Source organism: Bos grunniens, chromosome 16 (genome assembly GCF_055505025.1).
Source record: "Bos grunniens cultivar Pamir isolate PY7600 chromosome 16, Bosgru_T2T1.0, whole genome shotgun sequence".
Lineage (NCBI taxonomy): Eukaryota > Metazoa > Chordata > Mammalia > Artiodactyla > Bovidae > Bos > Bos grunniens.
Genome location: NC_141180.1, coordinates 31,047,676 through 31,063,062, shown reverse-complemented (window position 1 = coordinate 31,063,062; position 15,387 = coordinate 31,047,676). Strand labels below are relative to the sequence as shown.

Here is a 15,387-nt window from a genome sequence, read left to right as displayed (position 1 = left end):
CCACCCAAGTACTACTATGTGTGCCCACAACCTGGGGCACCAGGGGAGCTGGCAGCCTGAGAGTCCAGCACATCCCTTCTGAGGGTCTAGGCCATCAGCCTCCTCTACCCCAGGGCCTGGTGTTCCCAGGGTGGCTGGGCTCCCTACAGAGAAGGGAGCCACTCCTGGGCCTCCGGAGGGGGTCAGAACAGCGTAGAGGGTGTTGTCAGGATGAGGTCACCCTGGCCGAGGGTCCTGGCTTTGTGTGTTGGACCCTGGGCGCCCTCCCAGTGGTATCATTTCCACCAGTAGCCCCCTGATTCTCTTGTCAGGTCCCTGGAGGATGAAGCTAAGCTCTAAGCACCCGTAAATCCCCCTTGCATGGAAGTTAGCAAGCCTTATGATATTCTAACTGTCCGCAGTTGTACCTCACCTATTTACAAGTTCCCTGTGCTGGCAGGGAGCCTGGGATCTGCTGTCCTGGAGCCAGAGAAGCCTCCCCCCAGCACACACGCTGGGAAAGAGCAGGGGTAGGGGGGAGCATAGGGGTTGCAGGGTGGACACAGGGCTTGAAGGTGCCCCCGAGGCCCCCGACTCAGCTGTTGGCTGTGGGGCCTCAGGATCCAGCTCCGTGCTGGAAGGGCCTTGTGGAGGCTCAGCCTGCTCCTGTCTGCTTGCCCCCTCCAGGACTGGCACCCCTCCCAGGCAGCCCCCTCTGCCCGGAGGCCCTGGGGAGAGGATCTCATGCCAGTCTTCAGACCTCAGGGCAGAGTCAGGGGGCAGGAGGGGCGCTGAGCCAGGGCCTCTGAAAGCAGGCGACTCTGAAGTGCTCAAGAGCTGGACGCAGCTAGTCCTTGCAGGGGGTGGGCACTGCACACAGTGGACACTGCTCACAGCTCTGGGCCCACAGCCACATCAGGGTGGGGGTCTGTATGCAGAGCCTGCTGGCTGCCAGATGTGCAATGCCCCTTGCCCTTCCCAGCCCTCTCACTTGTACCCTGAGGTGTCCTTCATAGCGCACGGTGGGGTCTGGGGTTCAATCTGAATTCACACCTCTGCCCAAGGCCCCGTCTCCTCCTCAGCAGCCACATCTACCCCTGGGGGACAAAGAAGTGTGGCCATTTCCTGCAGGACCCCAGGCACATGGAGCCCGCCTGGAACTTGGTGAGTCTGTGGGATGAACAAGTGACTTTCGGGGCCTGCTGATGACCAGTCCTACCTGGGAGAAGTGCTGTCAGGGTGCAGGGCTGCACTGAGCTCCTCAAGGGTTATACCTACCTGAGGGGTGAACCACACCTGAGCAGAGACCCCCCACAGAGTAGGGCAGCCAGGGCAGCGCTGGGCGGTTTGGGCACGCCTGCACACCTGGTCCAGCTCCTTGGCAGGTCTGGTAGAAGTCTTGGCTGCACATGGTCCCTCTGTTGGGACTGGCTGTGAATTCAGGTCCTATGTTCCAGGTGGGGTGGCCCCTGGGAAGGACATAGTCACACACATCATCCTGAGTCCCTTCTGGGGGCTGACACCATCCGCTTAGTGTCTTGCCCAAGTGCATCCTCAGTCCAGCCTGCAGAGGGCGTCCCTGCTCCGGCAGGACCCAGGTACCAGGGGTGTTTCGCCCTCTGGCTCACATCATATGGAGGGACAGGCCGTTGTCCTAGTGGACATGCACAGTGGCCATCACGGCCTCCACACCATCCACAATGAGGCCTTGGGTTTGGCCAAGGGGTGAAGGGCCCTAACGCACCAGGTTCCCCAAAGCACCTGCTTCACAATGGCCCCATTCTCTCTGGATTCCTGACTCTTAATCAGAGTCTGGGGCCACAGGAGCCCTGGTGACAGAGATGCCTTCAGATCTACTCCACAATGTCTCAGGAGGTGGGAGTGCCATGGGGTGGCTGATGGGGGTTATCTGACAGGCAGCGTTGCTCCTGTCTGGTTCCCGCCACATCATATGGTTTGTGGGTATCCCACAGTCACTGGTGGGATCTTTCATGGAACCCATTCCCAAGCTCCCTGAAGAAACCGAGGCTGCTGTCCAGAGTGGGAGCTGAGCTTTGGGGGTGGCAGATTGAACATCATAGTAGGAACCACTATAGAGGATGGGGTGGCCCTGAGCATGGTCCGTCCTCAGGACACAGAGGGGCCTGGACTTCAAAGTCATATCACTGGTCTCTGAGGTATGAGTGGTCACCTCTCACAGCGCCAGGAGAGAGGCCTTTGGCAGGGTGATGGAGAAATTGACAGCATATGGTCCCCACTGGAGATACCAGTAGGTCGGTCTACTCAGAGCCAGGGTCATGTTCTGGTACACGTGGCTCTGCTCTCTACGTCTTCCTTGCCTGCCTGCAGCATTTCATCTCATCTTGCATCTAAATGTTGCTTCACAGAAAGATCTTGCCCAGGACCAAGGGGATGAGAAGCAGTCGGAAGAAGCCTCTGCAAGATGTGGGGAGTGGGAGCCCATATCTCAGAAATGGGAAACTGGCGCAGATTCATTTCTTGGCCTCCTGGCAGGCAAGGTCTAAGGAGCCCAAAGCCAGAGGGCTCCTCCTCCTCCTCCAGAACTTAGCCTACCTCATTCTCAAACCCTGGTCTTTCGTATAGACAAGGCAGGGGCCAAGCTCTATTTCTCTTCCCTCGTTAGCAACAGCCTAGCCTACCGGACACTTCCCTGGACCTCTCACTCTGCTCAAGGAAGCCAGAATTAAAGCCAGATCAGTTTCAAAGCTTCTGATATAAACTCTGTCAGGGACTTGAGTTACTTTCCCTGTCCACATCCAAACAGCACATCAAACTTAGTGCTGAAGATGACCTAGAGGTCAGAAACCTACAGTCATCACTATTATATCCACCATCATCACCATCGTCATCATCAACATCACCACCATCACCATCATCATCACCATCATCTCCATTGTTGTTGTTTTTCAGTTGCTAAGTGTGTCCAAATCTTTGTGACCCCATGGACTGCAGAGCACCAGGTTCCTTCACCCTCCACTGTCTCCCAGTTTGCTCAGATTCAGATCCACTGAGTTGGTGACGCTACCTAATCATCTCATCCTCTGTTGTTCCCTTCTCCTCCTGCTCTCAATCTTTCCCAGCATCAGGGTCTTTTCAATGAGTCAGCTCTTCACATCGGATGGCCAAAGTATTGGAGTTTCAGCTTTATCACTATCACCATCAGCAGCAGCACCACCATCATCATCATGATAATCACCACCATGATTTGAGCCCCAGCCTCACCCAGCAGCAGTGAGACTGGGGGAGGTGTGTAAGCAGGGTTTTGTCAGCACTGCTTCATTACCCCACCTCCGTATCTGTGGAACCATGCAGAGGTCTGACTCTCCACCCCACTCAGAGTGAACAAGATGAAAGTTGGCAGGGGTGGGCTAGTTGACACTCTGCCTCCCCCTCCACTGGCATCACTGTGGCCCTGCAGAGAGCTGAGCATTTACCCCCCTCCCACTCAGGAGCAGTGAGAAGGTGTTAGTCAGAGCCCACTTTCTCCAGGAAGGGTTAGTGGGGCTGAGAGGGAAGCTGAACCTTCACCCCACCTGTCCGCAAGAAGGGTGCATGTGACCACTTTGATGGGGAGATATCCATGGGTCCCACCTACCCACTCAGCCCTCACACTTCGCCTCCACAGGAGTGACTGCATGCTACAAAAAGATTAAATAGGATCCAGAGGCTCATCAAAATGTTCAGGGCAAAACAGAAAATCACTCATCATACTAAGAACCAGGAAAATCATAACGTGAAAGAGAAAAGACAATCAGCAGATGTGATTGTCGGAGCAGATGGAGATGGACCAGATGTTGGAGTTATCTGGGTAAAGGTTTTAAAGGCTCCAGAATAAAAACATTTCAGCAGGCAATGATGAATTCCCTTGAGACAAATACAAAACTGGAAACTCTCAGTAAAGAATTAGAAGTTATAATACGAGAACCAAGTGGAAATTATCAAACTGTAAAACATAACTCAAAAAATGTGTTGGAAAGGCTCAAAAATAGTGTGATAGCAGAGGATAGAATCAGAAACCTTCAGGATGGGTGAAGAGAATTTATTCAATCTGAAAACACAGAACGTAAACTTGAAAATGATTAAGGAAGGGGCCTATGGGCAGAAAAAAAAGACTGAGACCCAGAAGGAGAGAAAATAGATTGGGCTGCAAAAATATTAGAAGAAATAATAGCACAAACTTTCCCAAGTTTGACAAAAGATATGGCTGCAGGTTCAAGAAGCTGGATAAATCCCCAAAATGATAGATCCATAAAGAAGGCTGAGCACTGAAGAATCGATGCTTTTGAACTATGGTGCTGGAGAAGACGCTTGAGAGTCCCTTGGACTGCAAGGGGATCAAATCAGTCAGTCCTAAAGGAAATCAACCCTGAATATTTATTGGAAGTACTGATGCTGAAGTTCCAATACTTTGGCCACCTGATTCAAAGAGCTGGCTTCTTGGAAAAGACCCTGGTGCTGGGAAAGATTAAGGGCAGGAGGAGAAGCGGGTGACAGAGGATGAGATAATTAGATAGCATCACCGACTCAGTGGACATGAGTTTGAGCAAACTCCAGGAGATGGTGAAGGACAGGGAGGACTGGCATGCTGTAGTCCATGGGCTCACAAAGAGTCAGACAGGACTTAACGACTGAGCAACAACAACAGGATAAATCCAAAGAAGCCCATGCCAAAACACACCGCAACTAAACTCCTGAAAACTGAAGATAATGAAAAAACTCTTGAAAGCAGCCAGAGAAAAATGATGCATTACCTGAAGGAAAACACCAGTCAAATAATAAGATTTCTGATCTGAAACCCACAGAGGTGATGGAGAATGAACCAGCACCATATTTTTCAAGTGCTGAAAGAAAATGGCTAACTGTGAATTCTATATCCAGCGAAAATGTCCTTTAGGGATGATAGGGAAGTAAAGACACTCTCAAATGTTGGCAAACTAAGAGAATTTGTTGCTAGCAAACCTACCCTAAAAGAACTGCTAAGGGAAGTTCCTACGAAGGATGGCTTGAAACTCCAGAAAGGGCAAAAAAACGTGGGATTGGGTAAAAATAGCAGTAATCATATTAGACTATTCTCTTGAATTTCTGGAATCATTTGATGGTGGCTCAGATGGTAAAGTGTCTGTCTATAATGTGGGAGACCCAGGTTCGATCCCTGGGTTGGGAAGATCCCCTGGAGAAGGAAATGGCAATCCACTCCAGTACTATTGCCTGGAAAATCCCATGGACAGAGGAGCCTGGTAGGCTACAGTCCATGGGGTCCCAAAGAGTCGGACAGGACTGAGCAACCACTTTCACTTTGATGGCTGAAGAAAAAACAATTCTATTTAAAAGTTGGGTGGATAAGGAGACCTAAATACACTTTACTCCAAGAGGAGTAAAATGTAATACCGGGAGGGGGTGGTGTTTACTCAGAGCAACCACCAAAAAATCAATACAAAGCCATAAATAAATATGGAATAAATCAAGATGGAATCCCCCAAAAACGTTCAAGTAACTTGCAAGAAGGGGTTACTGAAGCAGGATCATTTGCCCAATTAACAGCAAGTCAAATGCAGAGATGCTGAAGTTTGCAACCAAGAAAGGGTTTATTCACAAGGCAGCCAAATGAGGAGATGGGAGAACCAGTCTCAGATTCCTCCCCCACACAAAGGCCAGGGGCTTGAGATGTTTGTGGGATAAAGAAGTGGGGTGGTCTTACGTGTGAGGAAAGGTGCCTGGAAAAGTTTTAACCAGAGCTCTGTGCAGGTGTATCTGAGTTACCTGCTTCCTCATGGGATGCATATTCAAAAATATCAGTGCTTAGGATATGACGGGGAGGTATTGGCCCTCTGATGTCAAAAAGTTCTTTGTAGGACACCTACTCAGGCCTAGTTTTAGGGTCAGTGGTCCCAACAAGTCTTAGCTGGCTCAACCTTGAATTAGACGCAGCTGACTCAAAGCTCCTGGCAAACAACTAGGGCAAATATCTTATAGTTTGGGCTACCTGAAGCTTGGAGGGCATGCAATCTGCAATGTAATAATTAAGTGAAGGCAGGCTGCAAGCAGAGGGGTTTTTAACAAGCTCTAAGACAAGCTCGAGAATTTCTGCCAGTCGTGTTTCTTTTAACCCTATGGGACATGGTTTCAAAGGTAAGAAAAAAATAAAGAGGAAACAAAATGATGAAACAGCAGACTTAAGATGGACCTTAAATGTAAACCATCTACATATAACATCTACATATACCAATTATTATTTAAAAAAAAAACAAAACAGATATTGGTGGATTTTTAAAAGTGGGATTCCCTGGTGACTCAGACGGTAAAGAATCTGCCTTCAATGTGGGAGACCTGGGTTCTATCCCTGGATTGGGAAGATCCCCTGAAGAAGGGAATGGCTACCCACTCCAGTATTCTTGCCTGGAGAATTCCATGGACAGAGGAGCCTGGTGGGCTAAAGTCTATGGGGTCACAAAGAGTCAGACACAATCCAACTATGTGCTATCTTCCGATATACTGTATGCACATTTCAAATATGACTTAGGTAATCTGAAGGTAAACGGATGGGAAAAGATATACCAGGCAAACATTAAATATACAAACACACACAATTTAGATAAATGGGTTTATTTTATTCAAGCAGAATTTCTTTAGTAAAATTTCCTAAAGGAAAGATTTCCTCTCCCGCTCTACTACCTCTCATTCCTTCCTTTCCCGACCAGCACATGGTATCTGCCCTTCATTCTTTTCCCCATGTGCTCATAACCCCAGAAAACACGTATTTACTTATGCCTGTACATACTAACCTGCTCAGGTATACATGCTAAAGTGTTATGGCTTTCTTTATCAAAAAGGGGGGGATTCATTTTATAAAAATATCTCTATTATTTTCTACTTCTCTCCCAATAACATTTTGAGAGAGTTCCACACCATCAATGTGGAAAAAAAATTCCTTCTATGCATAATTTATTCAAATGAGACTTTATTGATGGCCATTAACTGTCTCTAGTATTTACCCCAAACAATGCTATAAACATCTTTGAAAGTAAAAACAAACAGAAACATCACAATAATCAACCAGTGATTCTTAAACTACCACTGGGAGGAGGACACTCACAGAGCCGTAAACCGATGGCAATTTCTGCTCCTTCCTGAATCCTTCCACCCAGGCAAGGGTTTCAACCTCACTCAGCTGCCCATCCCGGGTTTAGGCAGAGTGTAAACCCTGTGGTGCTATCTCAGAGGAGGATTTCGTGACCTCAGAACAGCACAGCATTCCTGCTCGTTTCCCTTCTCAGCCCAGACAGACCTAAGACACATGTTTAAAATGCAGGTTCCAGGTTCTGGGCAGGAGCCCTGGGCCCTTGCTTTGGGCACAAACTCTACATAAGGACACTCAACTCATAACCCAGGGCTTTCTCAGGAGAAAGGGGGCCAGAGGATGGAACTACTGAAAACAGATTCCCCACCAGGGTCAGAAATTGTTCTGGTGCCCCGAGAATGAACCAAGCCTGACACAGCCAAACACCACACCATCGTCTTTTATTGAACATCCTGAGGATGCCACACGGTGAACTCACATCCCACCTTTAGGGCTGCCCTGGACTCAGGGCCCTCAGAAGCATCTTCTCTGAATCACAGATGTCCCAAACTCCTTGAAGTCCGCAGAGGTGACCCACATCTGCTTGAAGCTGCTCAGAGAAGTGACGATGGAGGCACCAATCCACGTGGAGAACCAGCGGTCAGGTGGTGCCGTGATCTTAATGGGGGTCCCCTTGGAGGCCAGCTGCTCCAGCTCCCTCAGAAGCCGGTCGTCCAGCCCCTGGAAGAGCGTGGTGCCACCGGACAGCACAATCTCCCCGTAGAGGGTTTTCTGGATGTCAGCGTCACATTTGGTGATGCTGCAGGAGACCATCTTGGACAGGCCCGGGTTCTGGATGCCCAGCTTCTCAGGCGAGAACAGGGCCTCGGGCGCCTGGTACAGCTGGTCCCCGATGGGAACGATGTTGCCATCAGGCAGCTTGTACTCGCGGAGGACCTCCTCTGGCCTCCGGCACAGCTCTTTATCCGGCTCCAGGGCCACATAACACAGCTTCTCCTTGATGTCGTCCACCAGGGCTTTGTCCAGCACACACGAGAAGGTCCTCCCGCTGGCCAGCAGCAGCCGGGTGAGGTGCTCCGTGATGTCCCTCCCCGCCACATAGAGCTTAGTGACAGCGTGGGGCAGGGAGTAGCCCTCGAAGATGGGGACAGTGCAGGTGACCCCGTCCCCGCTGTCCACCACCAGGCCTGTGACGCAGGCCGAGGCGTAGAGGGCCAGCACGGCCTGGTCCGACAAGTAGAAGGCGGGCACGTTGAAGCTCTCGAACATCACCTCGGCCATCTTCTCCCGGGTCTCCCTGGGGTTCAGCGAGGGCTCTGTCATGAGCACTGGCTGGTCATTGGCCTTGACTCCCAGCTCCCACTCGAACAAGTGCTTCCAGAGCTTCTCCATGTCTTCCCAGCCTGTGATCAGGCCGCGCTCGATGGGGTAGTGCAGCTGAAGGACCTCGTGCCTGTGCAGGGCCTCTTCCCCCACAAAGTACTTCTTCTGGTTGGCCCCCGTCAAAGGCGTCTTAAACTTGGGGTGTCCCACGACAGAGCTGACAACGTGGCGGGGGCCAATCTCTCCAGACAGTCCTGCCTTGCAAAGCCCGGATCCATTGTCAAAAATCACCGCTGGGGAGTCTAATATGTGCGGGTCAAACATGCCTGCAGCATCCTCATCTGCGCTCCCCCTAAATAAGCTGGAAGCCCCTCAGGCCACTTTGTGACATACGAGGCTCCTCTAGAAGTTTTGAGGCACAGGATTCCACAGTCTTGGGGTGTCTCCCAGGCGGGGCTAGCAGACGGCCGGTTCCCAAGAACTCTCCACCTCCACCTCGCAGAGCTACTCTCCTCTCAGGAAGCCTGGCTGCTGAGGCCTTTTCAGAGATGACGGCCCATATGTAACAATCCAGCCAAGGTAACGATTGTCCTCGGCCAACATCAGAGGGCCTTTGGGGGTGGGGGTCCAGAGTCTCTGCACACACCTCCCCTGCCCCAACTGGTGAGACTCCAGACAGGAAGCCTAGCCATTCCTGCGGGTCTGTGACCCGCTGGCCTTAGAGCCAGTGGAGCAGCCCAGCCAGGGCCAGCCCATAAAACTGGTGTCTCTGGCCCTCTGTCTGGCAGGAGCTGCTGTCTGGAGGGTGACAGACACCCACTTTGCTAAAGGGGATGACCAAGCACCTGGCGCAGGTCCAAGTGGGAGGGGCAGTGCCTAAGGCTCCTATACCACAGGCACTCAGAATGTCCTTTTGGAATTCAGACTCTTCCAGGAAGCTCTTGGAGATTTCTCTTTTCTTTGCCCCATGAGCCCTGACCCTGTCTCACAGGGTAGCTGCTAAGCAGAGGCCTCTGGGCCTAATAGCTCTCTCTCCAGGCACATGTGTCCCTGCTCTAGTTTGATGTCAGGGCCCCTCCTTGCCCTCTGCAGCCCCAGAAGCACTGTCACAAACAGTATCCAGTGGTCGAGATGTTGGGAACCCAATGACCTGTGAAGACAGATGTCTGAGGTTTCATGGTGGGGCAGCCCTGATCAAAGCCTGGGACATCTCTGTTACTGGTCTGTGACACAGTTGGCCAAGCCCACTGAAGCATGGTCAGAAGTGACCAGGTCATCGAGGCTGGCAAGGCTGCAGGTTTAGCCAAGCCCACGAGGGGCTGGATGGGGGCCACCTGCTCCCAAAGCCCCAAGCTCACACCCTGGGCTGTTTCCAGCTGGGAGAACAATCTGGAAGGGAGCACAGACCTGGGACCCAGGGTTGACTTTTTCTTGACAAGGGTGGAGCCAATCTTGGTGAACAGGATGCTGACTTGACATCCTGTCACTTCCACAATCACCGCCCCCCTCCCCTCTGCAGGCTCCTTCCCCTTCCTGAATGCTCTCTCAGGGGACCACCACCCTTCCAGACCCCCACCTCCATGGGTGGCCCTCTCTATGTGTCTCGCTGACCCTTCTAAGTGAAAGTGAAAGTCGCTCAGTCACGTCCGACTCTTTGTGACCCCATGGACTATACAGTCCGTGGAATTCTCCAGGCCAGAATACAGGAGTGGGTAGCCTTTCCCTTCTCCAGGGGTCTTCCCAACCCAGGGATTGAACCCGGGTCCCCCACATTGCAGGTGGATTCTTTACCAGCTGAGCCATAAAGGAAGCACCTCCCCCCACCGCCACCAGAAAAAAGGGAATAGGTGCTAGTCATGTAGTGTCGATGCACGGTGTGGGTGTGTGCTGTAGACGTATCGTGTAGACCAGCTTTGTGGGTGCCCCAGTGCTGAGCCTGGGAGGGATCAGTAGAGACTTGGTGTCACTGAGATTCTCCCCTGAGGACAGAATCACACGCACTCGGGGTTGATGGTGGGTGACGCCCCGCCCCCAGCCACACAGCCCAGAACTGTGGGGACCTCAAAGATGCAAGCTCTGATGTTGAGGGAGCCTGTGTGCCTGGAGGCTGCTGGGCCGGGGATGGGCAGAGAATGCAGTGTCTTGGGGATTCCAGCCTGCTTGGGTCACAAAGCCCAGTGCACTCAGGTTCTCAGGCTTTGCTAGAATTTTCCCATTGTTGCCAAACACTCCACGCTGAATCAGGAGTGTGACCTCAAGATTTCTAGATTTTGGCCCTAAAAGTGGCCCACATGGGTGGTGATATAAGCATGATAGGTGCAGAGGTCAAATGCCAAGGCTGAGCTGTGTCCTGGGGGCCCAGGGCTGGCGGGGGTGTGGGCATTTGTGCGGGAACAGAGCCAGGGAGGACAAATGCTCATGAGAGCTTGGACTGACCAGCTGGGTGGTGGTGTTCTGAGGTCGCATGACGCAGCATGATGCATAGCGATGCACAGGCCAGCGCCCCGGTTCAGATCCACAGACACACACTGCACTGCCCCCACCATCTCCAGAGGCCCAGTGTGCACGATGGCCTGCCTGGCAGGTCCAGGTCCTCCCACCATTGCCAGACCTGTAGTGGGCAGTGCTCCATCCCTCCATCAACCTGCCCATCCCGGACAAACTCAGACCCTCAAGGAGAGAGCTGTGACGGCTGGGTTCGCCGCGAGGCCATGTCTCCAAGTGAAGCTGTCTAAGGAGATCCAGGACTCCGCTTCCTAAATGTTTTCACTCCCCCGCCCCGCCCCGCTGGGCCTGAGAGTCAAACAGCCCTCTGCCCTGGATCTGAGACTCTCTCACTCCTGACCACCCACGATGGTCATGACCACTGGGGGCCACATGCCTTGCAGAGTGGACCCCTGCAGTACTCGCCTCTGCATGTGGCTGAAAGGACCACAGCAGGAACTCAGCTCCCCTGTCGCACTCCTGGGTGTGTTGTTTCAGCGGTCCCAGGCTCTGGGAAGGCTTCTGTCTCCACTGTTGAAAGTGTCTGACCTGCTAACAGATTGTCCATCACCTGGAGAGAGGCAGGAAGACCCCACTGCCAAGAAGCAGGCTACTCTCTGGGGGGTGACACCATGTGGTCACTGGGAAAATCGGTGGGTTTATGAGCTATGTGATGTTCTGCTGGTTTCAAGCTCCCCTCCGGGCAGAAATTCCAGCTCATGCTGCCCAGGTGCCCAGAAGGCTCCATCCAGCCCTCCTTCCTCCTCCCTGTCTGCCGCCCATCCCTCCAGCCACCTGGTCTGGACGTCGGGGAGGGGCCATGGGTATCTCGGTGCACATGTCCTCATGGATGGCCGCAGCTATCTCAGCCCCTTCGGTGGCTGCGATGCTCTGAGCAGTCACTGTGGGGTTGTGCTTGATATTAATCCCAGATGGTGCCCCTCTTCCAGCTCCAGTCAGAAGCCTCTGTCCAGGGCCGCCCTGTCCCCAACCCGTGCCAGCCATGCCTCATAAATCACTTGACTGAGTTTACGGGAGAACTGGCCATGACTCCATCTCCCTCCGTGAGACAAGGCTCACACCATGGTGACTCTGCAGAGCACACTCCCATCCTGTGAAGGAAAGCTTGGTCTGGTTTCTGCCCCAGTGGTCACACCCAGCAGCATCCCCCCAGCCCCCACATGGCCCATGCCCTCAATGGGAGTTGGACAGCAACTGGGCAGCCTTGGGCAGTTGCCAGGCATTAGACCTTGGGAATGGCTAACCCTGGATCTGCTGGGCACCCTGCTGCTCACTGCTCTGGCTACTGAGCCTAGGCCAGCTGAGCCCTGGGCCAGGGCCTCGTCTGTCCTGCCATCCCTCGTTCCTTCTGCTACCAGTGCCCAGAGTCTTAGCCAATTAGTGACCAGCAGACTGAGCTCATTGGAGCTGGCTGACATCTGGTGGCCAGACCCTGCTTGCTGAAGGTCTGGACCAGGGTCAGCTGCCAGCCTGAAGGAACAGGAGGACTCTGTAGATGGCAAGACAGTCACTGCTTATGCAAGAAAGAGAACGGTGGATGTGTTGGAGGGAGCTTGTGGGAGTACAGCCCCCTGCCCAAGGATGACGTCTCTTCCACTGCTCTGTCCCAGGCATTCCCAGAGGAGCCCAGGGACCCAGGCACTCTTCCTGGGAGACTAGTCCCTTTGACTCTCTTAGATGGAAATTGTATCACCTATCCACCCACCCAGGTTTCCATCCACCATCCATCCCTCCATCTATCCACCCACCCACCCATCCATCCATTCACCCACCCACCCACCCATCCATCCATTCACCCACCCACCCACCCATCCATCCATTCACCATCCAGTCTTCCATCCATCTATCCATTCACCTACCCCATCCACCATCCATCTACCCACCAACCCTTTCACCCACCCACACACTCATTCACCAACTCCATCCATTCATCCACCCAGTCTCCTGCGTAATTATCTTCCCTTCTCCCCTCCCTCCTGCCCTTCCACCCACCTTCCCCTTCTTAGTAGTTGAGCTGTGCATCCAGTCTTGCTGTCCACCTCCTTTCTTGGTGACCTTTGAGCTTCAGCATGGCACCCAGGAGTCCTATCTGCTCTGTTGTTCTCTTCAAGCCAGCTGGGAAAGGAACAACACCCTAGATCACTCCTCTCTCAGACTCCCATGAGGCTGGCTCATTAACCTGGACTGGATGTCAGTCACATGACACTAGTGAAAGCCAGTGTTGGTGGAGCATAAGAAGGAACTGGCACCGAGCTGACATGCTCTGAGGACCTTAGTAAAGCAGCCCTCGGTGGGGCTGTCCACGGTTCAGCATGGCTTAGTGGAGACCCCACTAAGTGTCAAGTGAGGCAGATCTGTTTAGGGGAGAGGAAGTCTGGGGCCAGACCACCAATTACCCCCACCACTGCTTTTTGTCCCTGGGTCAGGAAGATCCCCTGGAGAGGGAAATGGCAACCCACTCTCTCCAGTGTTCTTGCCTGGGAAAGCCCATGGATGGAGAATCCTGGTAGGCTACAGTCCATGGGGTTGCAAACAGTCGGACACGACTGAGTGACTAACTCTTTCTACTTTTTGCCCTTCACTTTTATGGAACCCTGGTCCTGAGCACTTAAAATTTTTTTTAAAATCTTGAAATGGGATGGATGATTAGATAGATGATGGATAGGTGGGTGGGTTGGTGGATGGATGGACAGAAAATTTGGGAAACACAAGAAAAGCATTGCAAAGCAGATATTAAGTACAAGTGACCCCACTTTGCTCATATCTTGGAATGCTCCTTGGGATTTTTCTATTTCAAAATCCAAGGAGGACGAGCTGTATCTATGTCCGACTGCCCACTTTCTCACATGATGCCTTGTCTGACTGTCCTGTGGGGTCCGTATCCTCCGCATCCTGCCGGTGTGCTGGAGTTCTCGCAGAGCTGCTTCTGTGGGGTCCGTGCTTCCCTGCTGGGACCCGTAGGCTTCCATCCCTCCCACCCTGCCTGCTTCACTTTCCCTGGCCACAACTGCTCAGGCCAACCCAGCAGCTTTCATCAGAGCCCTGGAGAGGGGCCAAGCAGAGCCCCCACATCTGGAGCCCGTGAAAGGCTCTTGGGTGGTGGGGTTTCTCTCGTATTTCAGGGGCTCTTGGTCATGCGTTGAACTGGGGGTGCTGTTGGCTCAGGGGCCAAGTGCCCCAGGGCTATGGGAGAATATCTGAGATTGATCACTCATCACCATAGTAGGACCCTGTAGGTGTGTCCACAGCTCCAAGGGCAAGGGCTTTCCTCATTCATCACTCATCTAGGTAGAGGTGGGCAGTGGTGATAGGAGAATGTGGAGGGACCTCAGACTTCACCTGGGGCAGCTCCCCTCCCCTTCTAGGTGGGGTTTCCAGAGCACCCGCCCCCCACCAGGGCAGAGCCACCAGCAGGCTCCCTGAGGGTCAGAACCGGCCTCCAGACTCTTCGGTGGAGGTCAGCCTGGTCAGATCCCCCACAGAGGCGCCCTATGTGACCACAGTCTCCTGCTGGTGCTCCTGGCCCAGCACCACCAGCATTTCTCCGGGGGCTCCAAGGGGCCAGGTAGTCTGGGGTCCCCTCCTGGAAGACAGGCAAGACCCTGGGACTTCAGCCACCTCTAGTTGCAGGAGCAGGAGGTGGCAGGGGAGAACTGCTCTGGCTGCTGGCCTCCTGCACCCTAGTCCCCCACCCCTGCACTCCAGCCCTGGCCCCCGACGTCTGCACTTCTCCCACTCTCCTTTCTAATTTTCTCCCTACTCAACCCCATTGTCACCTCCTGTTTGCTGTTGTGACAGGTCCCTGATCATGTCCTTCCAAAGTAACAACTGGCCTCTTCATGTAGGTGGGAGTGTTGGGTGGAGAGTTTACCATCTGGCTGCATTATCTCCACATTTACTCCTAAGCATGGTGGAGACCTGTGGCTGGCGAGCAGTGAACCTTGGGTCACACTGTGACCAGCTGACCCATCGAGCCTTGTAAGTGTCTAGATTGCTGATGCCCTGAAACCAATCACAGCCTCAGAGGACATGTACCTCTGTGGCCAGCAGGAGGGGACCAGTCCCCACCTGGCAGGAGACACAGAGAGGCTGGAACTCCAAGACTGAGGTTTTGGGGACCAAGGTTCTGGATCCAGCAGAACAACACCTCTCTACAGCAGATCCAGGGCTCTTCAAGGAACCCACGGATCTCAGCAGATCTGGAAGGCAACCTTTCCTGATAGGGGTGTCAGTTGCGTGTTGGCCATCCAAAATGCTGAGTGACCCAAGCCCACATCTCAGGAGTGTGGACACAGGTTTGCTGGCCTTCCCGGTGTAGACCAGGGTGGTCCAGAGACCCAGCACTGCCACCTGGGCAGTAAGGGGCGGGGGGGCTGGGCTGCCCTCACAGCTTGGCGGCCATGACTGAATACCCCAGGCTGGACAGCTCCCACAGCAGACATCTACTCCTCACAGCCTGGAGGTCGGACATCCAAGATCCT

The 15,387-nt window shown here is 53.3% G+C and overlaps 1 protein-coding gene across 1 annotated transcript; it reads right to left on the bottom strand.

The window, feature by feature from the left end:
• Positions 1-7,499: 7,499 nt before the first annotated feature.
• Positions 7,500-8,918, bottom strand: ACTRT2 (actin related protein T2). Its single transcript, XM_086342562.1, has one exon. The coding sequence runs from the start codon at positions 8,723-8,725 to the stop codon at positions 7,592-7,594; it is 1,134 nt and encodes a 377-aa protein (XP_086198688.1). The 5' UTR covers positions 8,726-8,918; the 3' UTR covers positions 7,500-7,591.
• Positions 8,919-15,387: the final 6,469 nt, after the last annotated feature.